The sequence below is a fragment of the Tasmannia lanceolata genome, unplaced genomic scaffold (assembly GCF_043159265.1).
Source record: "Tasmannia lanceolata isolate RefF3 unplaced genomic scaffold, GAP_Taslan_0.1 ptg000009l, whole genome shotgun sequence".
In the NCBI taxonomy this organism is placed as follows: Eukaryota; Viridiplantae; Streptophyta; class Magnoliopsida; order Canellales; family Winteraceae; genus Tasmannia; species Tasmannia lanceolata.
In genome coordinates, this window is record NW_027518686.1 from 403030 (window position 1) to 429136 (window position 26107).

At 41.9% G+C, this 26107-nt stretch overlaps 1 protein-coding gene and 5 long non-coding RNA genes across 7 annotated transcripts; 1 reads left to right on the top strand and 5 right to left on the bottom strand.

The window, feature by feature from the left end:
• Positions 1-1102: 1102 nt before the first annotated feature.
• LOC143885765 (uncharacterized) lies at positions 1103-2887 on the top strand. Its single transcript, XM_077389833.1, has 2 exons — positions 1103-1965; positions 2206-2887. The coding sequence occupies exons 1-2, from the start codon at positions 1103-1105 to the stop codon at positions 2885-2887; spliced, it is 1545 nt and encodes a 514-aa protein (XP_077245948.1).
• Positions 2888-8014: 5127 nt separating this feature from the next.
• Positions 8015-8764, bottom strand: LOC143885779 (uncharacterized). The gene is made up of 3 exons (XR_013253582.1): positions 8513-8764; positions 8358-8413; positions 8015-8244 (listed from the first exon to the last, which is right to left on the bottom strand). It is a non-coding gene; the product is annotated as an uncharacterized LOC143885779 (long non-coding RNA).
• A 2003-nt stretch (positions 8765-10767) lies between these two features.
• On the bottom strand, positions 10768-11934 carry LOC143885780 (uncharacterized). Its single transcript, XR_013253583.1, has 3 exons — positions 11871-11934; positions 11091-11149; positions 10768-11006 (listed from the first exon to the last, which is right to left on the bottom strand). It is a non-coding gene; the product is annotated as an uncharacterized LOC143885780 (long non-coding RNA).
• A 3115-nt stretch (positions 11935-15049) lies between these two features.
• Positions 15050-16422, bottom strand: LOC143885781 (uncharacterized). 2 transcript variants are annotated; one of them, XR_013253585.1, is made up of 3 exons: positions 16322-16422; positions 15541-15596; positions 15050-15434 (listed from the first exon to the last, which is right to left on the bottom strand). It is a non-coding gene; the product is annotated as an uncharacterized LOC143885781 (long non-coding RNA). The 2 variants fall into 2 exon arrangements; XR_013253584.1 differs by lacking the exon at positions 16322-16422 and adding an exon at positions 15678-16228.
• A 532-nt stretch (positions 16423-16954) lies between these two features.
• LOC143885782 (uncharacterized) lies at positions 16955-17877 on the bottom strand. The gene is made up of 4 exons (XR_013253586.1): positions 17643-17877; positions 17519-17574; positions 17354-17417; positions 16955-17227 (listed from the first exon to the last, which is right to left on the bottom strand). It is a non-coding gene; the product is annotated as an uncharacterized LOC143885782 (long non-coding RNA).
• Positions 17878-21559: 3682 nt separating this feature from the next.
• On the bottom strand, positions 21560-22309 carry LOC143885783 (uncharacterized). Its single transcript, XR_013253587.1, has 3 exons — positions 22086-22309; positions 21929-21984; positions 21560-21817 (listed from the first exon to the last, which is right to left on the bottom strand). It is a non-coding gene; the product is annotated as an uncharacterized LOC143885783 (long non-coding RNA).
• Between the last annotated feature and the right edge of the window lie 3798 nt (positions 22310-26107).

Below are 26107 nucleotides of genomic sequence, written 5' to 3' on the forward strand. Positions count from 1 at the left end.
ACTCGACTTAAGGGACGAACTCTGGGGGACTCAGCCCTCCGAAGACCTCATCTCCATCCCACTGTGCCCAGAAGATAATGATAAAGTCGCTCTGATCGGCTCCTCTCTAAGTAGCAGACCAAGGGACCTACTGCTACCGTGTCATGCCCTTCGGCCTCAAACATGCCGGGGCCACTTATCAGAGGCTCATGAACAGACTTTTTCAGAATCAGATCGGCCGTAACATGGAAGTCTATGTCGACGATATGCTGGTCAAAAGCCGAAGTGCACAGGATCACGTGTCTGATCTGAGAGAAATATTTCAGGTCCTGAAAAAGCACAGCATGAAGCTAAACCCCACCAAATGCACCTTCGGCGTCGGCTCAGGAAAGTTCTTGGGGTTTATGGTAAGTCAGCGAGGGATAGAAGCCAATCCGGAGAAGATCAATGCTGTGGTGGAGCTCACTCCACCAAAAACTATCAGAGAGGTACATCGGCTCACAGGAATGATAGCCGCGCTAGGGCGCTTCATCTCGAAATCCGCAGAGAGGTGCCTACCCTTCTTCAACGCAGTCAAAGGACTCAAGACAGCACCCTGGACAGAGGAATGCCAGACCGCGTTCGAAGAGTTGAAGCAATATTTGTCCTCCCCGCCACTATTGACGAAGCCGGAACCAGGTGAGGAGCTACTCCTGTATCTCTCCGTTAGCCCCACGGCTCTGGCAGCTGTCCTGGTTCGTGAAGAGCACCGCCAGCAAAAACCTATCTACTATGTTAGCAAAGTTCTCCATGATGAGGAAATCAGATACCAGCGGGTCGAGAAATTGGCTTACGCACTGGTAATGGCGGCCAGGAAGTTGAGGCCGTATTTCCAAGCTCACACTATAAAAGTCCTGACCGATCAGCCGCTCAGGCAAGTTCTCCATCGACCAGACATCTCGGGACGACTCGTAAAATGGGCAGTGAAGCTGAGCGAGTTCGACATCCAGTACGTACCAAGGCCAGCGATAAAGGCTCAAGTGCTGGCGGACTTCGTAGCTAAGTACACCATCCCCCAACAGACCGCCGAATCTGAAGTCGTTCAAACCCCAGTGGTTGCGGAGAAGTCAATCACGACTGAGGAATGCACAGCAGGGGGACTGAAGCAGAAGTCATCCCCTCGCCAGCAGAGCAGGATCTATCAACCGACGAACCACTCTGGGAAGTGTACGTTGACGGGTCTTCAAACAAGGGCGGCTGTGGTGCCGGTTTGATTCTCACCGGACCCGACAGCTTCACCGCAGATTATGCCCTAAGGTTCGGATTCCGTGCATCCAATAATGAGCCAGAATATGAAGCCCTCCTCACCGGGATGAATCTTGCCGTTCAAGTCAAGGCCCAAAGGCTGAGAGCATACTGCGACTCCCAGTTGGTCACAAACCAGATCCAAGGGGTCTACGAGGCCCGTGACGAACGCATGGTCAAGTATCTCTCCAAGGTCCGCCGGCTAGCCAACAAATTCCAAAGCTTTGAGGTCATCAGAATTCCCCGAACAGAGAATGCAAAGGCAGATGTTTTGTCTAAACTAGCCGCATCCGGATACACCGCTCTCGGAAGTATCTGCATGGAGTTCCTCCAGAAATCCAGTATAGAAAGAGAAGCCACTGAAGTAATGCAGGTGGAGCGCGAGTCGTCCTGGATGGACAAAATCATTGAATACATGCGCAATGGTAAACTTCCTAAAGCCAAGAAGGAAGCCCGCAAGGTGATACAGAGAGCCGCCCGGTTTTCCCTAGATGGTGAGAACCTGTTCAAAAGGTCTTACACCCTCCCGTACTTAAAGTGCCTACGGCCAAGCGACGCCACCTACGCCTTGCAGAAGACGCACGAAGGAATTTGCGGGGAGCACCTGGAGGGCAAGGCCTTGGCAATCAAACTGCTATTGAGAGGGCTGTACTGGCCAACCTTGAGGCGAGACGCACTGAGCCTGGTGAAAATGTGCGAGAGGTGCCAGAAATTCTCGCCCCTCATCCACCAGCCCGCTGTATCGATGGCCCCGATCATCAGCCCACTCCCCTTCGCAGTATGGGGAATGGACATCCTGGGCCCATTTCCACCGGCCTCCGGAAGGCGCGCTTTTGTAGTCGTGGCTATTGACTATTTCACCAAGTGGGTGGAGGCTGAACCTCTAGCCCAAATCACAGAGCAAAACGTGCAGAACGTTTTCTGGAAATCAGTAGTTTGCAGATTCAGGATCCCCCGTGTTCTCATAACCGACAACGGAAGACAGCTCGACTGCAAAAATTTCCGAAAATTCTGCTCTGACTTGAAGATTGAGCAGAGATTTACTTCAGTAGCGCACCCCCAGACGAATGGGCAGACAGAAGTGACGAACAGAATCCTGCTCCAAGGAATTAAAAAGAGGCTGGATGATAAAGCTGGCCGATGGGCAGATGAGCTTTATCACGTTCTATGGGCGTATCGCACCACTCCTCGCTCATCGACTGGAGAGTCACCATTCAACTTGTCCTTTGGAACGGAGGCGGTGATACCCGTCGATGTGGGCACCCCGTCTCCCAGAGTCACCAGTTTCAATGAACAACTCAATGATGACGGGCTCCGTACGAACCTCGACTTATTGGAGGAGGCCAGGGAAGAATCCCGAATCCGAGTCGCCGCCTACAAGCAGAAAGTATCCAACTACCACGATTCGAAGATACGCCCCAGAAACTTCCGGACAGGAGATCTAGTCCTGAGGAAAGCTGCCGTCTCCCAACCAACGAAAGTCGGAAAACTCTCCCCGACCTGGGAGGGGCCGTATCGAGTAAAAGAAGTCATTCGCCCGGGAAGTTATAAGCTGGAGACACTGGAGGAGCATCTGCTACCCCATGCCTGGAACTCAAAGAACCTCCGCCGATATTACCAATAGAACGCCCAATGTAAGTAACTTGTAAATATGTACATATTGAATATGAATGATAATTACTCTTTTGTAGCTCTTCTGTAAATCTCCGTGCACCATACAGAGACCCAGTTCGCTAAAACTGGGTACTCGTTGCTGGGAAACCCAGTTCACCAAAACTTGGGTACTTATATCTGGAAACCCAGTTCACTAAAACTTGGGTACTTATATCTGGAAACCCAGTTCACCAAAACTTGGGTACTTATATCTGGAAACCCAGTTCACCAAAACTTGGGTACTCATATCTGGGAACCCAGTTCACCAAAACTTGGGTACTCATATCTGGAAACCCAGTTCATCAAAACTCGGGTACTTATATCTGGAAACCCAGTTCACTAAAACTTGGGTACTTATATCTGAAAACCCAGTTCGCAAAAATTGGGTACTTATTATCTATTTGGAACCTAGCTTTCTAAACCTGGGTATCTGACGCTTGGAGACCTAGTTTACCAAAACTCGGAAACTCGCAAGTTAGTTTATTTCAAATGTCTGCCCATAGCAAGAGATCAAACAATGTTACGATTCAGAAGCAGACGGATGAAGAGCAAGTAAAACATCAAAGTATGATTTCTGTTCATAAAAGAGTAGGGCCTCGAAAAGCCATTACAAAAGATGAGAGCCTCAAAAAGCTGCTACAAAAGTTGGGTCTCTAAGGACCATTACAAAAAGAATCAGATAACATGACTCAAGGGGCCTCGTGGCTGTCATCTCGTTGTAACCTCTCCTCCGGAACCACTACGCCAGCGGTGGTGACCGGCTCCTCGTCGACGAGCGTCGGGGCTTCAGGAACATTCAGGCCCGTCAAGGTCGCAGTCGGGTTGGATGCTTTGACCTGCTCGAGACAGTCAAAGTATCCAATCTTGTAAGCCTCACTAGACAAACTGAAAAGTTCGTCCTCCCGCTTTTGTACGGCCTCTGCGACGGCCTCCTTAATGGCCTCTGTCTCCCTCTCCTTGACTCTCTCCCTCTGAGCGTTAAGGGCTTCAATTGCTTTCTGCTTTTGAAGGGTCAGCTCCTCCCTAAGCAACTTCTTCTCCACCTCCACCCGTCCGATGCTTGTTTGAAGCTCCTTAGCTTCCATCGCCAGCTTTCCATTCTCCGTTTCTGACTTCGTGATTGCATCGGAGAATTTCTTACTCTTCTCCTAAAGATCATTAAAGTACACTCCAATCTACAGATACAAATAAGCTAGCGTTAATACAGGAAAGCGAAGTAAGAGACAGACAGAGAGTAAGCGTATTCGTTGACCATCTTACTTGATAAAGTGAAGAAAATACGGCCTCTTCGGCCGTAGCTGGCGGTTGGTGGATAACCTGCTGCTTGTCTTTGCTGAGAATACATTTGCTCTGAATCTCAACAGCTACTCGGCTTTCGCCTAAGCCAGTAACATTTTTCTGAACGGCCCAGTTGGGCCGAAAAACGTTGTCCCCTATCTTCGCTGGGGGAGGACGGGCTCCGGCTCCAGCGGACGTCCCCCCCGACTTCGAGGATCCCGCTCCTTTGCCAAAAGCACCAACCAATTTCACCATGGTTTTGCCTTTGGGTGGCGGTGGAGGCGCAGTGTCTAGGGTGTAAGCCGGACTCGCCATCTCGGCTGCTTTCCTTTTTTGGCTCTGCTGGGCCACTTGCTGAGCCCTGGGAAGGGCCCCTTGTCGTATTCACTCAACTGTTGATTGTTGTTTCATCTCTGCAAGTGAACATAAACAGAGCAGTCAAAAGCAAAAAGCAAGAAAAACAAATAGAGTTCAGAACAAGGCTAGCCACATACGTGCAGAAGTCGCAGTACTAAGACCGAGCCCGGCCAGAACTTCTTCCCCTGAAAAGTCCGCGCCGTGAATAAGGCCTCCCCGTTCCACCTCCTCTCGTACTAGGGCAAACGTTCTCAAATCTTCACCCTCGAGAAACGGTTTGCGACTCAGTGCAGTTGTATCAGGGACATTCCAGATTAGAGGAACCGGCCAGGGCTCGCTGGATTCCCTATCTTCGACGTAGAAGAACCTATTCTTCCACGTGTGTATTGAAGAGGGAATGCCAGTGATTATTTTCAACTCGGAGCGCTGGCTAATATAAATCCAGCCCCCCTCCTTATGCCTCTTCAGGTGAGCACAAGCACGGAATAGCGGCACAAACACGCTTCTCTCCAGCCGACCATGAACAAGGTACACAAACCCAGTCAGTAACCTCCATGAGTTCGGGGCAACCTGGGCTGGGGCCAGTCCGTAATATCGAAGCACCGCGGTGAAGAACGGGTGCAACGGGAACCTGAGTCCGGCCCTCAACGACTCATCATAGATACAGACATCCGAACTTTCATTACAAGCTCTATCTCCCTCTATCGCCGCCCTCAGTCTAAACCTGGGGGGCACACAGTACTTGTCTCTAATATCCTTCATCATGGACCCATCAAGGTAGTTCTCCTCGACAAGAGCCCGCATATTGTACCTAGGGTTGGCTTCCATCCGGGCCCTAGCTACGACTTCAACGGCCCGGCCAGGAAGAAATGTTGTGGACGCCTCAACGACGTCACTACCAACACTCCCTTCTGCTCAGAGACTACCCGTTGGGAGTGGAGTGACGTTCAGATCCAATATCACCTCGTCGTGATTCTCTCCGTCGTCGCTATCTACAATCTCTACTCTAACGTTTGGACTTTCCATTACTAAACTCTGAATTGGACTAGACTCTGACCTACTGGAGGAAGACTCCGAGCCGGACTCGGGACTAGAACTGCTATGAGACATGTAATAGAAAAGAGAGAAAGGCTGAGAAGAATACCGGGCAGAGTAGAAAGCTCCTAAATCCGCGCGCGACTCCAACCACGCACTATGCAAGCCGAACTGGCAGACCGGAGAGAAAAAGAAGAGTGAAAGGTGAAAAGTGAAAAATGAAAGGTAAAAACCTCCTTTTATAAAGTTTTGCCAAAGGCGGTGTGCATTTAATGCAAGGCGCAAGCTTCGAGGGTGCTTGAATGGAGCCAAGTATGCGACGGGCACACACTGCGAGGGGAAGGTATGGGCTAATACGCACGTATCTCCAAGAAGCTAAGAGCCTCCGGACAGAAGATAATGCTCGCGTCCATCACAAAAGTCAGTCCGGCCCAAGCCGGACTGGATATGACGCGTTTCACAAAACGACAAAAGTCAGTCCGGCCCAAGCCGGATTGGATATGACGCGTTTCACAAAACGACAAAAGTCAGTCCGGCCCAAGCCGGACTGGATATGACGCGTTTCACAAAACGACAAAAGTCAATCCGGCCCAAGCCGGACTGGATATGACGCGTTTCACAAAACGACAAAAGTAAGTCCGGCTTGGGCCGGACTGGATATGACGCGTTTCACAAAACGACAAAAGTCAGTCCGACCCAAGCCGGACTGGATATGACGCTTTATTAAACACCAGCCCGGTCCAAGCCGGACTCACTTCCAAGCCAGACAGATCTCCGGACTAATTTCCGGGCTGGATATGGCGCGTCGTTAGAAGCCAGTCCGGCCCAAGCCGGACTGGATATGACGCTTTATTAAACACCAGCCCGGCCCAAGGCGGACTCACTTCCAGGCCGGACAGATCTCCAGACTCATTTTCCGGACTCATTTCCGGGCTGGATATGGCGCGTCGTTAGAAGCCAGTCCGGCCCAAGCCGGACTCATTTTCCGGACTCATGTCAGGCGGGACAGACTCATTTCCGGACTCATTTCCGGACTCATTTTCAGCAGATTTCTGGACTCGTTTCCAGACTCATTTCCAGCAAAATTCCGGACAGATTCCGCCCGGTCAGGAATGTAATTCACCACACTTCCCCAAGTCACTACAATGACTTGGAGAACTGGGGGGCAATTGATGGGGTGTAAAAACAGCACCCTATCACAGGCCTCCACCTGTCCTGAAGTAGGTGAACTCCAGCCTATAGCAGGCCGCCACCTGTCCTGGACACCTGTCCTGGACATCTGTCCTGAAGTAGGTGAACTTCAGCCTATAGCAGGCCGCCACCTGTCCTAGAGTAGGTGAACTTCAGCCTATAGCAGGCCGCCACCTGTCCTGGAGTAGGTGAACTCCAACCTATAGCAGGCCACCACCTGTCCTGGACACGTCATCAAGTTTCCCTCTATAAAAGAGGGTTCAAAGCTCAAACCATGGGTAATGAAAAACCTTCTCTTCACCCTAAACTCTTAAGACTAGCTCTACACTCCTGCTCATAAACTGACTTGAGTGTCGAAGGGCCTGTCCGGAGGAAAACCCGGGTTGGTCTTCTGACCTCGCTTGCCTCTGTGCAGGACTCAGCCCTCATAGCAGGACTCAGCCACTTCATCCCACCTCACTCCAGTCCCTCAGGATTCAGCTCCTCTGGTCATCCAGCTCCGCTCTTACGTCACTGTCGTACCTGTTACCGATTTTCGGTCTAACACGCCCCTTTTCATTACTTGAGACACCCAGGTGCAGGGTACGATTCAATCAAGTCCCTTCAATCCTTCTCATGTGAGGTACAGCGGCCTCTTTGTAGTCATGGATAAATTGCAACTGGGTGTCCCAAGTAATGAAAAGGGGCACATTTATCATTTCCCTTTGCCAAATAGTCTTCGTTTTTGGAAATTAATTGCAAGAACATCCCAAAAGTAAACGGCCGTTACTATCTTCCATTAAAATTCTTAAAATGAAAAAATCACCCTCAACTTTCTCTCTTTTTCAGTTCTCACACACGACCATTGCACTCACTCTCTCCAAAACCTGGACAGTTGGTTGTGCCAACAAACTGAATGATTTAGGGGAAGTACTTCTATTGTGTTTATGACTAATTTTTTTGGGCGATGATATTTTGCATTCACCCCTCTTATATCGTGAACAGAGGCAACTTTATCGCTTTTTTGACGTCAAATCACATTAAAAGGGGGACGAATGCGTACTGCAGGGGGAGTGCAAATATCATTGCCCATTTTTTACACAAAAAAGAGTGGCCCAAGAATGAAAAGGGGTTGAATATATCATTTTCCTTGTGATCATTCGTTGGGCACCAATGTAAATAGGCCTCACCCCAAAAATGATCTCCATAGGCAGATCCTAACCCTAACCCTAACCTTTTCGATATGTAGAGAATTAAATATATCAACGTCTGTCAATAGATTGGAGGGCTAGGATCATCCAATCAGTTTTTGAGCATAATCGCTTCTCAAAATAAAAAAACAAACTGTGGAACAGGGCCTTAGCACAAAGTGAAAATTAAACAGAAAATGTTACAATTATTTTTTCATTTTTTATCATTAATGACATACTCGCCAATATTTGGATTGCGTACTGGCGGTGTATAATCCATCATAGATTCAATCGTGGCCTGAAAACCCAATGCAAACAAAATGAAGATTTCAAAATCATTACCCAAAAAAACTGCAGGTACTTCGAAAATACTGTGAGAGAAATAAGATAAAAAACATGGGAAAACCCAACCTTAATCAGACTGAAAGGAGCTCCTTTCCCAGTTCTCATTACCTTCCTCCCATGTCCTAATCAGACAGGAAGAAAAGAATCACAGAGAGAAAAGAAAACAAATGCGAATGATGAAATTTAAACATAAAGGAAATAAAGAACAGAAAGAATGCTACCTTGAAAGAAGCAGAGAGCCAAAACAACTAGTATAAGGAGAAGCATTTGAAAGTAAGATCGACCCATGATCTCTTTGGTTTTACTTTGAAATGGTCTGTTCTCAAATTCGCTAAGTAGTTTTACCCGAAAATCAAAGCAAATAGATAAAGAGTAGAGATCAGAAGACCAAATATCTCTTCCATTTGTACACTTATTTAGTGTTCAACTCGCCGGGTCGTTTTGGGTCATTGATTTGTCTTCTTTCTGACCAGGTCACAAGACTAACAAAGATTCATCAACAGAGCTGTACATACATCATTTTTTGATAGGGACACTCGTATTAATGCACAATTGAAATGAAAATAGGCCAAAGGTTGACATTCAACTCTATTGTGATTTAGAAATAGACAGCTAAGTTGAACTGATCATTAAAAAATTGAACTGATCATTATCTAGATCGGGTCACACTAACAAGAAAATTTAATCATATTTGCATTTGTAACTTCAGAGGAAAATATTTTTTGTTTTATTTATATTTGGATTTGGAGGGAAGGTGGGATGTCGCCCTCTTGTATATTTTGTCCTTATAAATAAAACCAAAGATGCCGGCCCCAGTTTCTAGATAAATTCCGGTTAAAAAAAATGTCTATTCACAAGTGGGATATTTACTGTATCATACCTAGGACAATTATAATCATTATATGCGAATAATCATATTTATGTTCAAACACTAGTTGTCTATATATTACATGGACTAAAATGATTAATGCATGAAATATGTGCTTTTACGATTGTTGGTGCTCAAATTTGGTGAAGCGAACGAACGACTATGATGGTAATGGTCCCGCCCGTTGTCCGAAGCTTGACCTGTGACCTGCGCTCACAGACAACAAGTTAGGAAACACCTAGAGTTGGAACTCCAAGGGAACCCTCCGACACTCAAGTCAGTTTTGAGATCAACAGAATGATAGCATAGCACTAGGATGTAATGTGTTACCTCTGGAGAAGGGATTTGGTCCCATGGGGAGCTGATCCCATAGCGTGGAGAGGATGGTTCCCCTTTGTAGGAGGAGTTTCCGTATTCCGGGTGCAATGTGACGGCTTCCTAGTGCCGTAATTATCGCTGGTGAGAATATCATGACTTGATTAAGTACAGCTGGTCAATAGTGGTGCGAGGGAGTATGATACGGTTCTGAGTGCCGCCTAGGTATGGGACTGGGTGGGACCCAGCTTGGTATTGGACAGGTTTAAAGGGCCTTGCCTAATGCATTCCATCAGCTCTAAAGCTTTGGGCATATTGGTAAGTTACCTAACATTTGATATCAGAGCACCCACCATGTCCCGTGTTCGAGTCACGGAAGGGGCGACATGTAGAAAGGGCTACCTGGAAAAAAAGGTCAGAGTGAAAGCCGTCACAGAGTGGGCCGCCGAGGAATGCGGATGCTGAAGCGTGGTGGAATGTTATGGTCTTGAGTGGGGGCCCGCATAGGTATGGGACTTGGTGGGACCCAACCTGGTATGAGACAAGTTTAAAGGGCCTTGCCTAACGCGTTACATCAGCTCTGGAGCTTTTGGCGTATTGGTAAGGTTGAATTGCTAGAATTGTATGTAATGTTTGAGCATGAAAGCCTTGCGTGCTTGTAAGGCTTATTTTATAGGCATGAGGCGCTTGTCGCGCCTTCAGGTTGGGGGTGTGACAGTTTTAACGGAAAAAAGTTGGATTGAATGAAGTTCGGTCCTTTCAAATTTTTATAATTCCATCACTGCCAATTTATATATTTATTTTCTCCAAATCTCCTAGTATAGATCTCGTTCAAATGACACCCACTGTTGAAAATTTTCGATAACTTGATCCCAAGTTGAAGGGAAATTTTGGAATCATGAACAAAAACTTTCATGGTAAGTTGTTCATACTGTAGAGATCAATTTTAGCAGGAGCCTTTTTCCTACTGAAGTGTATTCCTAGTAGAAAATGCACTCCATATTAACATTTCAGATGCTGATTCCCTTGTGTTTATGTCATTACAAATTAAGAAAGTGCTGCCTACGAAGCATAACCAAGTCCTAATCGAGTTGACTTAGTGAGTTGGCAGTACAAAGGCATCCACATAAATCAAAGTAAAATGCAACCATTAGTGTTTTGCACATTCATGCATGAAATTTCATGTCTTGTTGTTTTTGCACTTGGAAAACGATGCATAACATTAAGAGAAAATCAAGAACAACACGAGAGACAAACCAAAACAAGACAATAACAAACAGAAACAAAAGCAAGGAAATTACAACAGCAACTAAACAGATAGACCAAATGTTGGGGAGCTAGAGAAATCATATCTGGCCATGGACATTATGAAATGCCCGGACTTATTTAGTACACATAACAATTTATGCCAACATTTATATGTTTATATTCAGAGCTGATGTAACAATAAATTATCCACAGATTGGTGGTCGTTGTGTGGGCCTTTCATAATCCAATGAAAATTCCATCCCAACTCCTTTCGCAAAATTTTCCTGAGAATCAGACAAAAGCAAAGCAAGTCACATTATGAAACCACTAAGCAAAATTAGAAAAGGAAAAAAAAGGGGAATGCCCACCTCAAGTAGATTACCAGAAGGTGCTCTTTTCTCAAGTCCCATTGCATTTCTTCCGTAAGCTATGGAATAGAGGAACAAAGCCTTAGAAGAGGCATAAAGAATGAAAGAAAGAAGGAAATAAATTACCTTGAGAGAAGCATGCAGACACAACAATGGCTGAAATCACAACAACTGTGAGAAAGTAAGATTGACCCATGATTATTTTCACCATTTTATGAAATGGATTGTATTTAGATTCAATCCGGCTATGGTTTTAAAGTTTGAAACAGAACCAAGATCATCTGCTTCTGATTCTTGAAAAGTGGTTTGCCTTGAATAAGATGACCCTTGAATAAGGATTTATATGTTCTTAGAGCCGCATCTTTACCAAACAAACAATTAAAAATTAGTAAAAGTTTAACAGAAAGTAGTACCTCTAATTGCCAAAATCTGGTTAAAGATTCATTTGCAAACCTTCCCAGTGTCATTTTCTTATCTTCTTTTTTTCCTAGTATTTAAGCTGGGATTGAACCTCCGACCTCTAGGTTGAAGAACAAAGTCTTGACTCAAGCCCAATTTTCTTTTCTTATTTTGTTTCTTCTTGGTTAGTTGTTCCTTATTTACAAGCAGTCCTCCAATTATATGACTGAGTCTATTGCTATATATTCTTTAAAGAGAATTGCATTATGGAGTTTTATATGAAAAAATCTATTGCTAATCTTTAAAGAGAATTGCATTATGAAGTTTTTGTGAAAGAAGACCTCTAGTAAATGTATTTGAAATAAGACTTTAAGACGAGACCTGTTCTTGCAGTTAGGTTTTGATTCATTAAAAGAGCCTTCTAAGACGAGATGGTATAACAACAATACTCTTCATTTTAAATCCCCACAAGCAAAAACATAATTTTATTCTGTTGAAGAAGTAAACTATTGCTACAGGTGGACTATCAAATCAACTGGCATTGTATGATGTGTCATTTCGTCATTAAAATAAGGGTATTTCTATAGTCAAACCAAGAAATTATGTTATGGTGGAGAAAAGCCAACTACTTTACGGTTCTGTTGATCTAATTAAGGAGAAAATTCTTGTCTATTGTTGATCCCACATTGACGGTGTCGTGCTCCAAACCCGGAATCCAGCCCGGATAGTAACAGTGCCGCATGCTTGCAAGGCAAACCCAACAAGCATGCAAGGCATTCGATATCAATAAGTGCATATCATATCAGAGCAATTTTCATCAAAACAATATATAGCTAACTTAACCCTGCACTATTTTCTATTCCGGTAAACTATTTAATCCACTATAGCATCTCAAATAACACAGTGAATGATACTCACGGATTAGAAGCTCAAATAACAAGTTCTTCTTCAATGTTAACCTAGGGAATTGTTGTAGTGCCAACATGGTTCCCATGTCATGCCTAGGTGGCTTGGGTGGAGTTCCAAAGTGTATTCCCGCTATAATGTTGTTGGCCTTTTTCAACTTGATTCTTTGACTTCGAGATGGCAAGATTTGGAAAAGTGGTAAACTAGGAAGTTGTACAACATTTTGAGAAATTTTCAACAAGTATTTGGGCTCTGCAGTTTTAGTGGTATGTGTATGTGGGTTCCCAAGCTAGTCAAATTTTTTGAGTTCGAAAGCAATTAATGTTATGTAAGTCCCTAAGCTAGCTTGTGGAGGAGTTTGAACGGATTTTCTCTTAATGTCTTTCATTTAAATAGATAGAAATCATCTGTAGAAGGGGGGTTTTTATTTTGATAAACTTTTGTAATTGATTTTATATCAATAGGGTTAAGCATTGTTCCCATTTTGGTTCTTCTTCTCTTGTTGCGTTCTTAAGTTCTAGATTTCTTCTTCTTCCCTCTTAAGCATTCGCATCATGTGTTACAGAGCTAACGTTAGTTTTCATGGAGGTACGAAGAGGTAGACGAAGGCGTGGTAACCATATGATGGAAAATTTGAGAGATGAAAGAGATGATGAACTTTAACCGCTTCGAAGACAAATTGAGCAACTTACTATGCGACTTGAACTCCAAGAGGCTCGTAGTGAGCATAGTGGATCAAGCCATGGAGGTTTTAGTGACGAGTCCAATGTGAATCCCTTCGCCAATACTCGTGAGGAGGCTATGTTGGGAAGGATCTATCGTGATTTCGACTCCATCAAGATTAATTTTTCGGAGTTCCATGGTCGTCTACAACCCAAAGAATTTCTTGAATGGCCTAGTGATGCAGGGAAGCAGGAGGCAGTGACACCAAGATGAAGATTAACACAAGCAGCAACTAAAATAATCTCGTGTGGGTTTGAAAACCCATGCCATGGTTTTGGAGAAAAACTTCAATATAATACGTGAAAGGTACGACGCTCCTTCACCCACGTGAAAGAGCCAATGCTATCTTCACAAGTGATGTCCCAAAAATAAAATTTATTCAATCTCCCTTTCTTTTCTCATGCCATTACATTATATAGAGAGCCAAAACCTAAGAATAGTAACCCAAAATACTTGCCAAACAATTATTCTCAATCTTCTATCTAAATCAACAAAAATAAAAACTAGAAACATGACTAAAACATCGTAAAATAGTAATCTTGTAATCTAACTATACCATATCTGTAAAATGCTTTTAACTTAGCCAAATCAAGTCCAAATTGCATAAGATTGGACTCTTTAGATAGGCAATCGAAAAACCTTTCTAAAAACAACAAAATCAGAGCTGGGGCATGGTAACTCCCGGGAAGATCTCGGTAACCCCGGTATGACTCCGAGGACAGTGGAATTCCCTTAGAGAAGATCTCGTGGTTCCCACATTGCTGCCGCGTGGAGGGGCGAGATGGTCCACGTTGCTTCCGCGTGGAGGGGGAGATTGTTGGGGTTCCACGCAAAAGCAAATAGTCCCACATCAGATAAGTGAGATGGATGGGGATGGGTTATAAGGGAATGTGCACCCTCCCTCTAACAGCTAGCTTTTAGGGGTGAATCGTCGGAGTCACATACTCCCTTCCAGTACTAAGATGTTAGCCTATCAATTTGCATCATCCATCCATCATATTCAAGAATATGACCAGGCTATTTACATTCTCATGGGTTTTGGACCAAATTATGAGAACCTTGTTACCAAATTTAGAAGCAGACTGATGTCTTGAACGCATAACAAATCGAGTAATAGTTGCTTAATTTTGCAAATGTACCCTAAGCGCACCGACACATCTTTGATCATATGTGAGTTGTCTTTAAATTCAAATGTTCAGATATTAGATTAACTAAATAAAAGTTGTTTCACCTTAATTGACCTTAATCATACTTTGTGGGGCTGTGGGACGGTACTTAGGAAATGGTTTTTCAGAAGCCTCCGGTATGAGTGTTCTTCTCTTTATAATTCATTAGCATTAATGTGTAGGTGACCTATGTTAAAGTATAAAAGATTAAGGAGCCGTTTGGATACGCGGATTTTAGAATCCAGGTTTTTAGTCTGAAAAACAGTGTTAAAGATGGTTCATGATCAAGCTGCTGTATACTGTCCTGACAGCGTTTCTTGGACTTTAAGTAAGAAAATCAGGTTTTAAAAATCTCTCCTGCATCCTGAGATTTCTAAAACCTGGAAATGTGGGAGCATCTGCTATGTTCTTGCTGACGGAGAGAAGGGCGAGAAGTAAAAAACGAGTCAAAAACGATGGTTGGTCCGCTTCTTCTCTTGTCTCTTAGCTACAATTTTGAAGAAATTCGAAATTCTAAAATCCGCGTATCCAAACGGCCCCTAAATAACACCATCTTTAACAACTTAATCTTTTGGAGTAATTGGTTGTTTCACATGGCATCAGAGCAATTGCCATGGGTTCAAAGCTCCTTGACATTAAAAATCCACATCTACTGGCCAACCCATAAAAAGGGGTCACATGTGACACGTGTAGGCCAACCCTAAAAAAGAGGGGGCCCACGTGACGGAGAGTGTTAAAGTATAAAAGATTAAATAACGCCATCTTTAACAGCTTAAGCTTATGGAGTAATTCGTTGTTTCACACCTTATGTGAGTCTCAAGTTGACTCAATGAGTTTTCTACTAAAAAACACTCACAAAATAGACAAATTAAGAAACAAAGAAGAAGCAATGGGCAAGTCTCAAAGTGAGTTTTGAGCTGACTCAGTAGCAATGAAATAGCTACATTCCTCAGCCAGGGTATCTGATTTGGCACAGTAGAAAATTATGCTAACTTTAACACCCCCTGTCTCTCTCTCTCTTTGCCCGTCCTCTTTGTTTCATGCATAATGGTGGGGTTACTGGGGTTTGTCCACCAGGTTTTGCACCTCTCACTGGACCATCATAATCAGTAGTAAATTCAATTGTGACTCTTCTTTTCTCCAAGTTCCTCTGAGAATCCAACAGAAACAAAGCACGATTTTAGGATTTTATCCTGTAATAACGGTTGAAAATTAAACATGTTAAAACAAAGACAAACAAAAAGGGAAAAGTCCACCTCAAGTTGATTAACAAGAGCTGCTTCTTCATATCTCATTTCCTTTCCCCCAAATCCTACAATACATAGAAAAAATAGCCTCAATGAAAGCAACAAAAAAGAATAAGAAAAAGGCAAAAAGACGTAAAATCAATTACCCTGGTGTAAGCAGTGAGAAAGAACAGATGAAATAAGAAGAACAGTGAGAACGTATGATCGACCCATAACTTCTTTCAGGGTGTTTAAGAAAATGGTTCCCACGATTTCTTACTAGAGTATTAGATGCATTTATAGAAGGGAAAGGATAAAAAAGAAGAGAGGCAAACTGGGGACTCAGAAATTTAATCAGTGGGATGCGGGAGGGGCACAACAGCTAAAGAGCCTAGGTACAAACTGTAACAACATGACAATGCTACAAAACAAATATTAGAGTAAGCTAAGAAGCTACACCCCAAGCGAAAAAAACGAGAGGCCTATCACTATGATGGCATAGAATCCAAATTTTTTAAGGATATGGTAGTGGCCCCTCTGATTTTGTTTCTTCACATCTGTCTAGAAGTGATATAGGACTGCCATCAGCATCTTCTTCATTTCTATGGCCACATCCCATCCATAAGTTTCCCTTCTCTTCATTGTAGATCTCTTCATTTGGCATAGCCTATTCATGAATATCAGTGAGCCACCAATCCCTACCTTTCTGTCTGAAATACCCTAAATCCCTAATCGTCTTTAGTTAATTAATAGGGGTATTGTCATCAATTTATATGAAGTGAAAGAAATCTGGTTTGTTGAGAAAATTTACCGGGCAAATCCGATCCGATGACAAATAAATGAAAAAAGTTGTCACGCTTCGAACGGAGACCATGAGCCAGCCACACACCTGCAAGGAGAGCCTTACAAGCGTGCAAGGCATTCGATATCATACATACAATTTAATCCACATATCCAAAATAAAACCACCCAACTATCAGAGACAACAGCCCGAATCGAGACAACAGCTCAACACGTGATAGTGCCACACACCTACAAGGAGACCCTTCTAGAAAGTGGGGTTCGGTTGACCGTGCCATTATTCGGTCGGCAGAACTCCAAACTGAAAACTTCTAAAAAATCCAGTGCCTACAACTTGGTCGACCGAAGCCAAGCTCGGTCGACTGAGTGAGTGTTCGGTTGACCGAACCCGATATCGGAAAACTTCTCCCCGAGGCGACCTTCCATATGATTTTCACAAATTTTGGGGGCTCTTTACTCGTCGAATCATGTGATGTTGGGCTTATTGGTTCATCGATTTGATCGTTTTAAATGGATTTGATCAAGAACTAATAGCCTTCGGCCTTTGATTTAAATAATATGATGAATTTGATCTGAACATCTGATCATTGATTTGATCATTTTAAATGGGTTTGATCAAAAACTTATAGCCTTCGGCCTTTGATTTAAATAATCTGATGAATCTGATCCGATTACCATGACAAATTATCCGACCCAAGATCTGCTAAGAACCATCCACACAAATTCCCTTATAGATGTCTTCAATTGGGTCTCACTACATATTAAATTTGTAATTACTTTACATAAAATCTTACTTAGTTGCTGTGGGCATAGCAATTGACATGTACTCCTGCATTGAATCGTTATGCAGATACTCCAGCCAAGCTTCAAAGCGAGTTCTACGCTAAACGATTACTCAACCATCTTAAAGTTTTTCCTTCACACATGGAACAAAAAACTATCATGAAACCAACGCAAAGATTACATAATTGGTGCTTATTATCTTCAACTGCCAGCCAAGTCCCAGTGTATTGTTGTTCTTTTGATTGTTAAGGGACAATACCAGGATTCATGTTGAGGGGCGGTTTATCGTAATCCATCAACAGTTTACTTTTCTTCCAATCATCCTAAAAAACATCAAAAGAAAACAAGTGTTTAAAACCATGGCCTACAAAAAATGGCTTTAAAAATCATTAGAAATTGAAAGAAAAATGAAAGAAAACCCCACCATAGATTGATTGAGAGGAGTTCCTCTAAGAAATATCATCTCCTTAGACCCAGATCCTATAAAAAGAGAAAGTTGATGTGATGAGAAGTAAAAATAAAGATGTTGGAAAATTGAAAACAGCTACCTGGAGAGAAGTGGAGAGCCAAAACAATTGAAATTAGAACAAATGCAATAAGGTAAGATCGACTCATGTGATCTCTCTAGTTTTTAAGAAATGGGTTGTTTTCAGATAGAAGAATCTAGCTGTGAATTTTGGCAAGAACAACCACTTTTACCCTAGTACAAATAGCAAAACCAGCTTGAATTAATTAGGAAGAGTTAAGGATTTCCTGGTGAAAATATATATTAGACTTGCTGCTTCAATCCGCATTCCTTAACCGTCAGTTTAGGTTGTTATCAAGTTAAATAAATAAATACAAAGTTGGGGCGCTATTTCACCAACTCCATTGACTTGGATCTAGCCTCCTCCCTAACGCCTCATAGAATATTTGTTTACCTAGGTATGTTTGGATGCGCAGCACTGACCTAGGAGCTGGGGCGGATCCAGTAATATACTTTAGGAGGGGCAGAAAATGGTTGTTATAGCATGTTGGGGCCCACCATTTTGGACTGCAAATTTTGATAGGTGGGGCCCACCATCTCCCTCTAATCCTTAAGGTGGAGCCCGCATTTTACACCTAATATTTTTATGTAGCAGGGCCCAGTAATTACACCTTGTGTTCTAATGCGTGGGACCCACTATATACATCTCATGTTCTTTTTTTTTGAAAAGGGCAACAGAATATATATATATATGTGTAAAAACAGAACCGAGGTGGTCCTGAAGGAACAAAGACATTTCATGTTCTACACAACTTAAATGATCTCTATGGGATGATACTAAGCCCTCAATCTAAAGGACAATCTCATTATCGATCGGAGGGTTAGGATCATCCTATGGAGATGATTTACATGGAGCAACCTATTTATGTTCGCCCAACAAATGAAAACTTTGGATCATCCGATGAAGTGGGCCCGCAGTATTTTTTGAGAAAAAATTTATGTGCACTAACATATAAAATCTCATAATTGCTTAACTAAGGTGAGTTCGCATAAAGGGAGAGATTTAGGTTGCGAATGAGAAAGTTATTAAATAAGCCTATAATATAGGAACTTTATACGAAAAAAATAACTAAACTATGAAGGAAAAAATCCCAATTTTTAGGGGCAACTTTATAAAAAGGGTAGTGATATATCGATCCACCCCTATTTTTTACTTGCGACATCCCTGCCAAGTGTATTTTTGACTTATCTTTTACACTAGAGGGGGCTATCCCAAGTCAAAAAGGAGGGCAAACTTATCATTTCCCTAAAAAAATGCTAACATACTTGGAAAAAATCCCTAATTTGAAGTGGCAACCCTAATTTCAAGGGGGGAAGTTTTAAGAAAATTTGACATCTAAACCTACTAATTTAGGAAAATCCAGATTTTTAGGGGGGCAATTGCCCCCCCTAGATCCACCCTTGCCTAGGAGAGTAGTGGAATAAGAAGTCAACAAGGAGGAGACAAGCAGGATTTGTCTGGAATTACCTCAGAGAATAGTGGTAAGTAGTGTTTGTTAGCACAGTGTAGACTCTGGAAAGAAGGGGAATAAGTATGGGGTGTCATAACTAAATAGATAGAATACAGGGAGGGGAGCGAGAAAAAGAGAGGAGAGAAAAAGAGAGGAGAGAAAAAAGTACCAGTACCAAGATTTTTCAAGCCAAATTCTACCTTTTTTTGGGAAATGATAAATGCTCCCCTTTTCATTACTTGGGACACCCAGCAGTAGTGTATCAATGACTGCAGAGGGGCTGATGTACTTCACGTCAGAAGAATTCAACAGATTTGATTGCGGTACACTACAGTTGTGTGTCCCATGTGATGAAAAGGGGTGCATTTATCGTTTCCCTTTTTTTTTTTTTGGGGGGGTGGGGGGGTGGGGGTTTGAAATGTATAATTACCTGGGAAGGAACGGTGGCCCAGTGCACGAGGCTCCCGCCATTGCGGGGTCTGGGGAGGGCTAGTTGTATGCAAAGAGAGGCTGTTTTTGTGACTCAAAGCCGTGACCACCAAGTCACAATGGAGCAACCTTACCGTTGCACCAAGGCCGACATCTAGTAGCTAGTAGAAGAAAGGAATGGCAACCAAACAAGGAATGGCAACAAAACAATGAATTCGTTCAAAATCCCCACGGCTGCTGAGACTCAGGGCAACCAAACGAAGCTAGTAGAAGAAAGATTTGAGAAGGCCGTGAGTGAGGAGAGTATGGGAAGCTGCTCCAAAACACATGCAAAACTTTCAAAAATCTGGGCTCTCGGTTCCTTTTGATTCCATCTGTCTGGGCACGAAACCTCCTTTGGGCGTTTGAACACTTCTATTCGAGCGTCCGAAGTCGTGGGGTTGGATTTATGTCCTTTTGAAGTGTGTGTATGATCTAGTGATAATGAATGCTTCTTGATCATGTATTGTTTGGTTGTGACATGATAAGAACCCATATTCTTCTAAGCTATGTATCCGACTTCTAAACTATAAACAATTTATGATTATGTATTATTCGGTTGTGATTCTGATAAGCATATATCTGTTTTATCTACCAATCCTTACATCTATTTCATGATTGTGGACACTTCATGTGATGCTTAGATTTGAACTTTGAACTGCCCCGCCAATGGGCCAACAATACGTTGGCAAGCATAAGAACTCTGATCCTACCAATGGGGGATATATGTTGGCCGCGTCGACAGGTATATGTGAATATGAATAGGAACTAGTTTCAACATCATTCACCGCCGGTGTAAAATAGCGTGTCTTTTGAACCACGGTAAATTTTGGTATTACATTACTTGGCCGCTTGGTAGAAATGCTGTTGATTTGATATTGTTGCCTACTGTGTGTGATTCATTGAACTCTTGATACCTTTGAACTTTGGCATATGAACCTTTGGATACTTACCTGTAAGTTCATGATTCCTTTCACACTGGTCCATTATTTAGCTGATCAGACATGTGAAGAATTTTTATTATCATCTTATTGCATTTCTTCTCATTTGACTCCTCTCTTCAAATTCCTTATGTGGCATGCTTGACCCAACTAGAATGATACGCTATTACGTACTGCACTTTGGCTTACTGTGGATTTTACATGCATTTTCAAATTTTGATCCTCACGGTACTAACGAGGGAGCGAAGGCATAATCTCTGAGTCATTCTTATTAGTTTCATTTAAGTTTATAGACAATGAGTATTGTTTCGGATAGTGTTAAAGGATACAGTTATTTTTCTATGTTTGGGTAGAGAGAGAGAGAGAGAGGGAGAATTTGATTTATGTATGACCTTTTAAACGTAGATTAATTGCTATAGATGGTTCTGAATATTTCTTCTTAGCCTTGCATACTGCTAGAGGTTACTTTACAGGTATGCATTTCGCCTGACATGTCTAATGGTGGATTTGACCTCCATCTCCACTAATTGCGTAACCACCAAGAATTATATGGAGACCAAAAGTACGACCAGATGGAGAGCCCAACGATGAGAATGTTCCTTACGTGCAAAAAATATTACTTTTTTGCTGATTTTCCTAAACTTGAAGAGATGGATTAGGGCACTTGTGATCATGGTTCTAAATTTCGACTGAAACCGAAATCATACATACCCGAAAAGGTCGTTTATTTTAACTGAAATTTCGGTCGAAATTTCAACTAAAAATCTCGATTTTATTAATTATATATTATCTTCCGGAAATTTTGGCTGAAATGACTGAAATTTCAGCCGAAATTCTGTGCGAGATAAAATATTCTTTTATTCGATTTCATCCGTCCGAAATTTCGGTTTCGGTGAGGGCCAAAATGCATTCCGAAGAAGCCGAAATTTGAAATCATGCTTGTGATGTTGCAGCCTGAACCCATTTATCCTGTCACTTGTTTGTGCTTTTGGTCTCCCTAGCATTACTCTTCCTTGAATGACTCAGATTATAATCCTGAAAACAGGTCTTTTAGTCACAACCATATACGGAATAGTGAATTAGCTGATTTCGGCCTTAAAGTTATATCTTCCAACTGAATTCAATATTACAATTAACCACGCGATGTGCCAAATTGAGTAATGCAGCTTCAAAACTTCATATTTTTGTGCACTATAGAATCTTGAAGCATACTTTTCATCACATAATTAAAGTAACACCTCTTATTTAGCAGAAAGAGAAAATTACATAGAAACAGTAAGATCCTAGTGCCCAACATTTCCATTGCGATCCGGCCCTGAGTAATCCATCATCGTCACCTGAAAACCCAACAAAAGCAAGAGGAAAATTTTAAAATTTTAGCTAGAAAAAATTGCTGAAAGACGCAAAATACTGGTTAGAGAAATCGATTAAAAATGGGAAATTCACACCTCAAGTAGATTGAAAGGAGCTGCGTTCTCAAATATCATTAATTTTCTCCCTAGTGCTAATCAAACAAAGGGAAAAGAGTCTTAGGGACAATAAAGAAAGAAGAAAATTATGAACTATAAACATAAAGCAAAGAATGAAAAGAAGAACATATATTACCTTGAAGGAAGAAGAGAGAGAAAACAACTAGAACCAGAAGAAGCATTTGAATGTAAGATCGACCCATGTTCTCTTCGGTTTTTCTTTGAAATGGGTTGTTCTCAAGTTCTATAAATGGAAAAACCAAAGCAAATAGAATCAGAAGACCCAATATCTCTTCAATTTATACACTTACTTGATTTCAAAGTCGCCCTTCATTTCAACCAACCATTTATCAGACCTGGTCACGAGACTCCACGACTCACGACACAATATTGTAAGATTCATTAACCCAGATGTATTTACACTCCTTATTTTTTTTATAGTGACACCCCTCTTATAAATGGGAGAAATTATACGATGGGTGGAAGCACCGGTAGCAGACCCGTATTTTTCAAAAAGTATGGTATGGCCCACTCCATAGGATGATCCAAACTGTCCATTTGTTGGGCCACAACGTAAATAGGTTGTGCCCCAAAAATCACTTCCATAGGATGATCCTAGCCCTCCGATATATTGAAGTTTCCATATTCTGGTGTGAATTGCCACTCCTCCTGCCTCCGATCTACAGATCGACTGAACATTATGTAAACTTCAATATATCGGAGGGCTAGGATCATCTTGTGGAAGCGATTTTTGTTGCACAACCTATTTAAGTTGCTGCCCAACAAATGGACGGTTTGGATCATAATATGGAGCAGGTCGTACAGTACATTTTTTAAAAATACGGGTTCATACGCCCACCATCATATAATTTCTCTATAAATGGATGGTTGAAATGAAAATAGGCCAACGGTTCAAATTCTACTCTAATATCATTTCGAAATGGACGGCTAAGATGATTATCTAGATTGGGTCCCACTTTAAAGAAAATTTGAATTTACATATAAAATATTACAATAACAAGTCTAAAGTAAAAGAAGAAAACCAGGGCAAAATCCCCCTACAAAAAGCAGTCTAAAGTGGAAGAAGAAATGCAGATCAAATGTTCTCGGTTTCAGCGCGTCTATCTAGAGAGGGAAGGTCTTGGTAGCATACCCTATTGACTTGTTCTATTTCCCCCTTTTGCCGTGTTATGGTTGATGGAGTCTTTGAATGGCACCAAATTGAGTTCTTGTTTGGTGTTGTAATTAAATCTTATTCGCAAATGGGACACAAAGACCTCAGTGGGAGACATAAACTACATCATTTCTAAGAAAATCATATGATTGACGAATAATCATATTTAACTTCAAAACCATTTGTCTATAAGATTACAAGTGAGCATCATGTGTGTATGGACTAACATGATTAATAGATAAAATATGAGCTTTTATGACCTAGTCTTTATGAGGACATACTGCAATTTTGCCGTGAACTTTGTAGGTTTTCACATTGTTAGGCAATTTCAACGAAAGCCATTTTCGCGGCTGCCTCTTTCTCACATGCAAAAAGCCAGCCGCGAAATGGCTTTACGCAAAATTGGCTAGCAAATCCCTTTTTATGATGATCTTTGAAGGACTATTGAAAATTGAGAAAAGTACCGAATGCGGGTAATGATTGCAAGCATATCGAACCATAATCTCTTTGGGTTTTCTTTGAAATGGGTTGTTCTCAAATTCTCTTAGGGCCCGTTTGGATGCTGAGAAGATTTTGATTTGGATTTCTCACATTTGTAGCCCATTTTGTGTTGTGATTTGGATCCTGATCAAATTCTTGAATTTCCAAATGAGCCACTAACAGTGAAAAAAATCAGATTTCCAAATATGCTGTGAAAATAAGTCAGGAAATCCACATATCTGGCAGTTTCCTTCACCCTCTTTGCTCCTCAACCTCTCCCCTTCAGTAGGAATTACCCCCTTACCTCTTTGTCTCCCTCAACATCAGTTGGCAATTCTATTCATTTTGTATTCAAAACTCAATTCCAAATCCAAATACAACATATCAGGTATCCAAACGGGCCCTAAGGCTCTGTTTCTTTCGACATAAAATTGGACATATAATTTGTTTTATGTTCAATTAAAACAAATTTTATGTCCAATTTTACGTCGAAAGAAACAAAGCCTAAATGGAAAATCCTCGTTTTGGAAAAGCCAAAGCAAATAGCAAAAGTTCAAACTAGAACACCCAATATCTCTACCATTTGTACACTTATTTGATGTCAAAGTCGCCTTTAGTTTCAACCATCCATTTATCGGACCCGCTCATAAGACAATCTTATAAGTAGACCAGGCAAACGGGTAACCCGTGCGAGTACCGGTACCGGCGGGTACAGGTAAGAAAGCCCGGCGCGGGTACGGGTAGCCTTTCATGAACCCGGAACCCACCTGGGCGGGTTGGGTATACCCGCGGGTAACTCGGCAAATTTAAAGAAGAAATTATATATATATTTACCAAAAGAAATTATATGATGAATGGGTGTATGAACACATAAAGGTGGTACGTTGGATGTACAAGCCTTGATATTTAATCCAACAACAACTTCTTAATAAGTCAGCTGTTGTTGGATCAAATATCAAGGATGGGATAATGAGTACATGTTTATACGCCCATTCATCATACAATTTCTCATTTACTTTAACAAGTGTTTGTTTTGGTACAACCAAAGATACCAGTCACCTGTAATGGCACTGATTCACAGGAACTTGGGACATTTGAATGAATTAGGAAAAATAAAAAAGGATGCTACTGTTTCACCATATCTTACATGAAAAACAACCAAATAGATATTTTTTAACACTTACGGGTAAACCCGCAGGCACCAACGCCCGACCCAGACCCACAAAGTCTATTGCTTTGCTTGTTTTGTTGGCTACCCACATAGTCTATTGTTAACTGTTTAGTGTTTAGGCCTTAAGGATAAAAAGTTGAAAACCGAATGGCAGGTAATCCGCGGGCACCAGCGCCCAACCCAAACCCACCATTTGTTGGGCCAATACATAAATAGGGTTTGCCCCAAAAATTATTTCTATAGGATGATCCTAACCCTACGATCTATTGAATTTTCGATAATGTGCAGTCCCTCTATAGATCGGAGGTTTAGGATCATCCTATGGAAATGGTTTTTGGGGCACAACCTATTTACATTGTGGCCCAACAAATGGACGGTTTGGATCATCTTATATAGTAAGTCATACGGTACTTTTTGAAAAATACAGCTTTGTACGGCTACCCATCTTATAATTTCTCTATAAATGGATGGTTGAAATGCAATTAGACAAAGGGTTCACATTCTACTCAATTCTTATTCAGAAATGGACGGCTAAGTTGAAACGAAGGTTACCTAGATCGGGTCCCACGACAATGAAAATTAGACTTTACATCTAAAAGAATACAATAACCTGTCTAATGTAAAAGTAGAAAAACAGGGCAAAACCATATCATTTCTAGGAAAACCATAACCATATTTACTTCCAAACCATTTGTCATTTACAATACAACTGAACAACATTGTTATCATGATCTTTCAAGATTGCTAAAGCGCTAGGGCGATAATTAATTCCGCACCCACTATAGGATAATTCGCACCACTTAAAAGGAGGGTATGTGGCAGACTTTTAATGCTTTTTTTTATAACGTTAAAGTGGTGCGAATTATCCGACAGGGGGTGAGAATTTATCATCAGCCAAGGCTATTGAAACATTAATTTGCGAATTGAAAAGTCATGGTTGTGGAGTTAATGATTAGTCCTTCAGGGGCATGCTAATCATTATCATCATGACCGTGTGGCATTCGTCCAACGATACAATGCCACCCAGATTTAGCCTGGTTCAGCTGGCCTAGTCTTGTACCTCAGACAAAGACACTTGGATACTCAGCAAGGAAGCACACGAGCAAATGAAAAGTGCGTTATTACTTTACCTTCTAGGGTTGGATCCTAAGGTTCTGGTTGAATACAAGTAGAGTGGATGTGTAAGTGGATTGGATGGGGGAGTCCAGGATTAGGAAACCTGGAACTTATCTGGTCTTGGTGCTATTTGCATATGTTTGGTTTTCAGGTATAATACAGGTAGAATAGAGTATTGGATTAGTGGTATAAAATCACTTGGAATTAATTTCGGTGA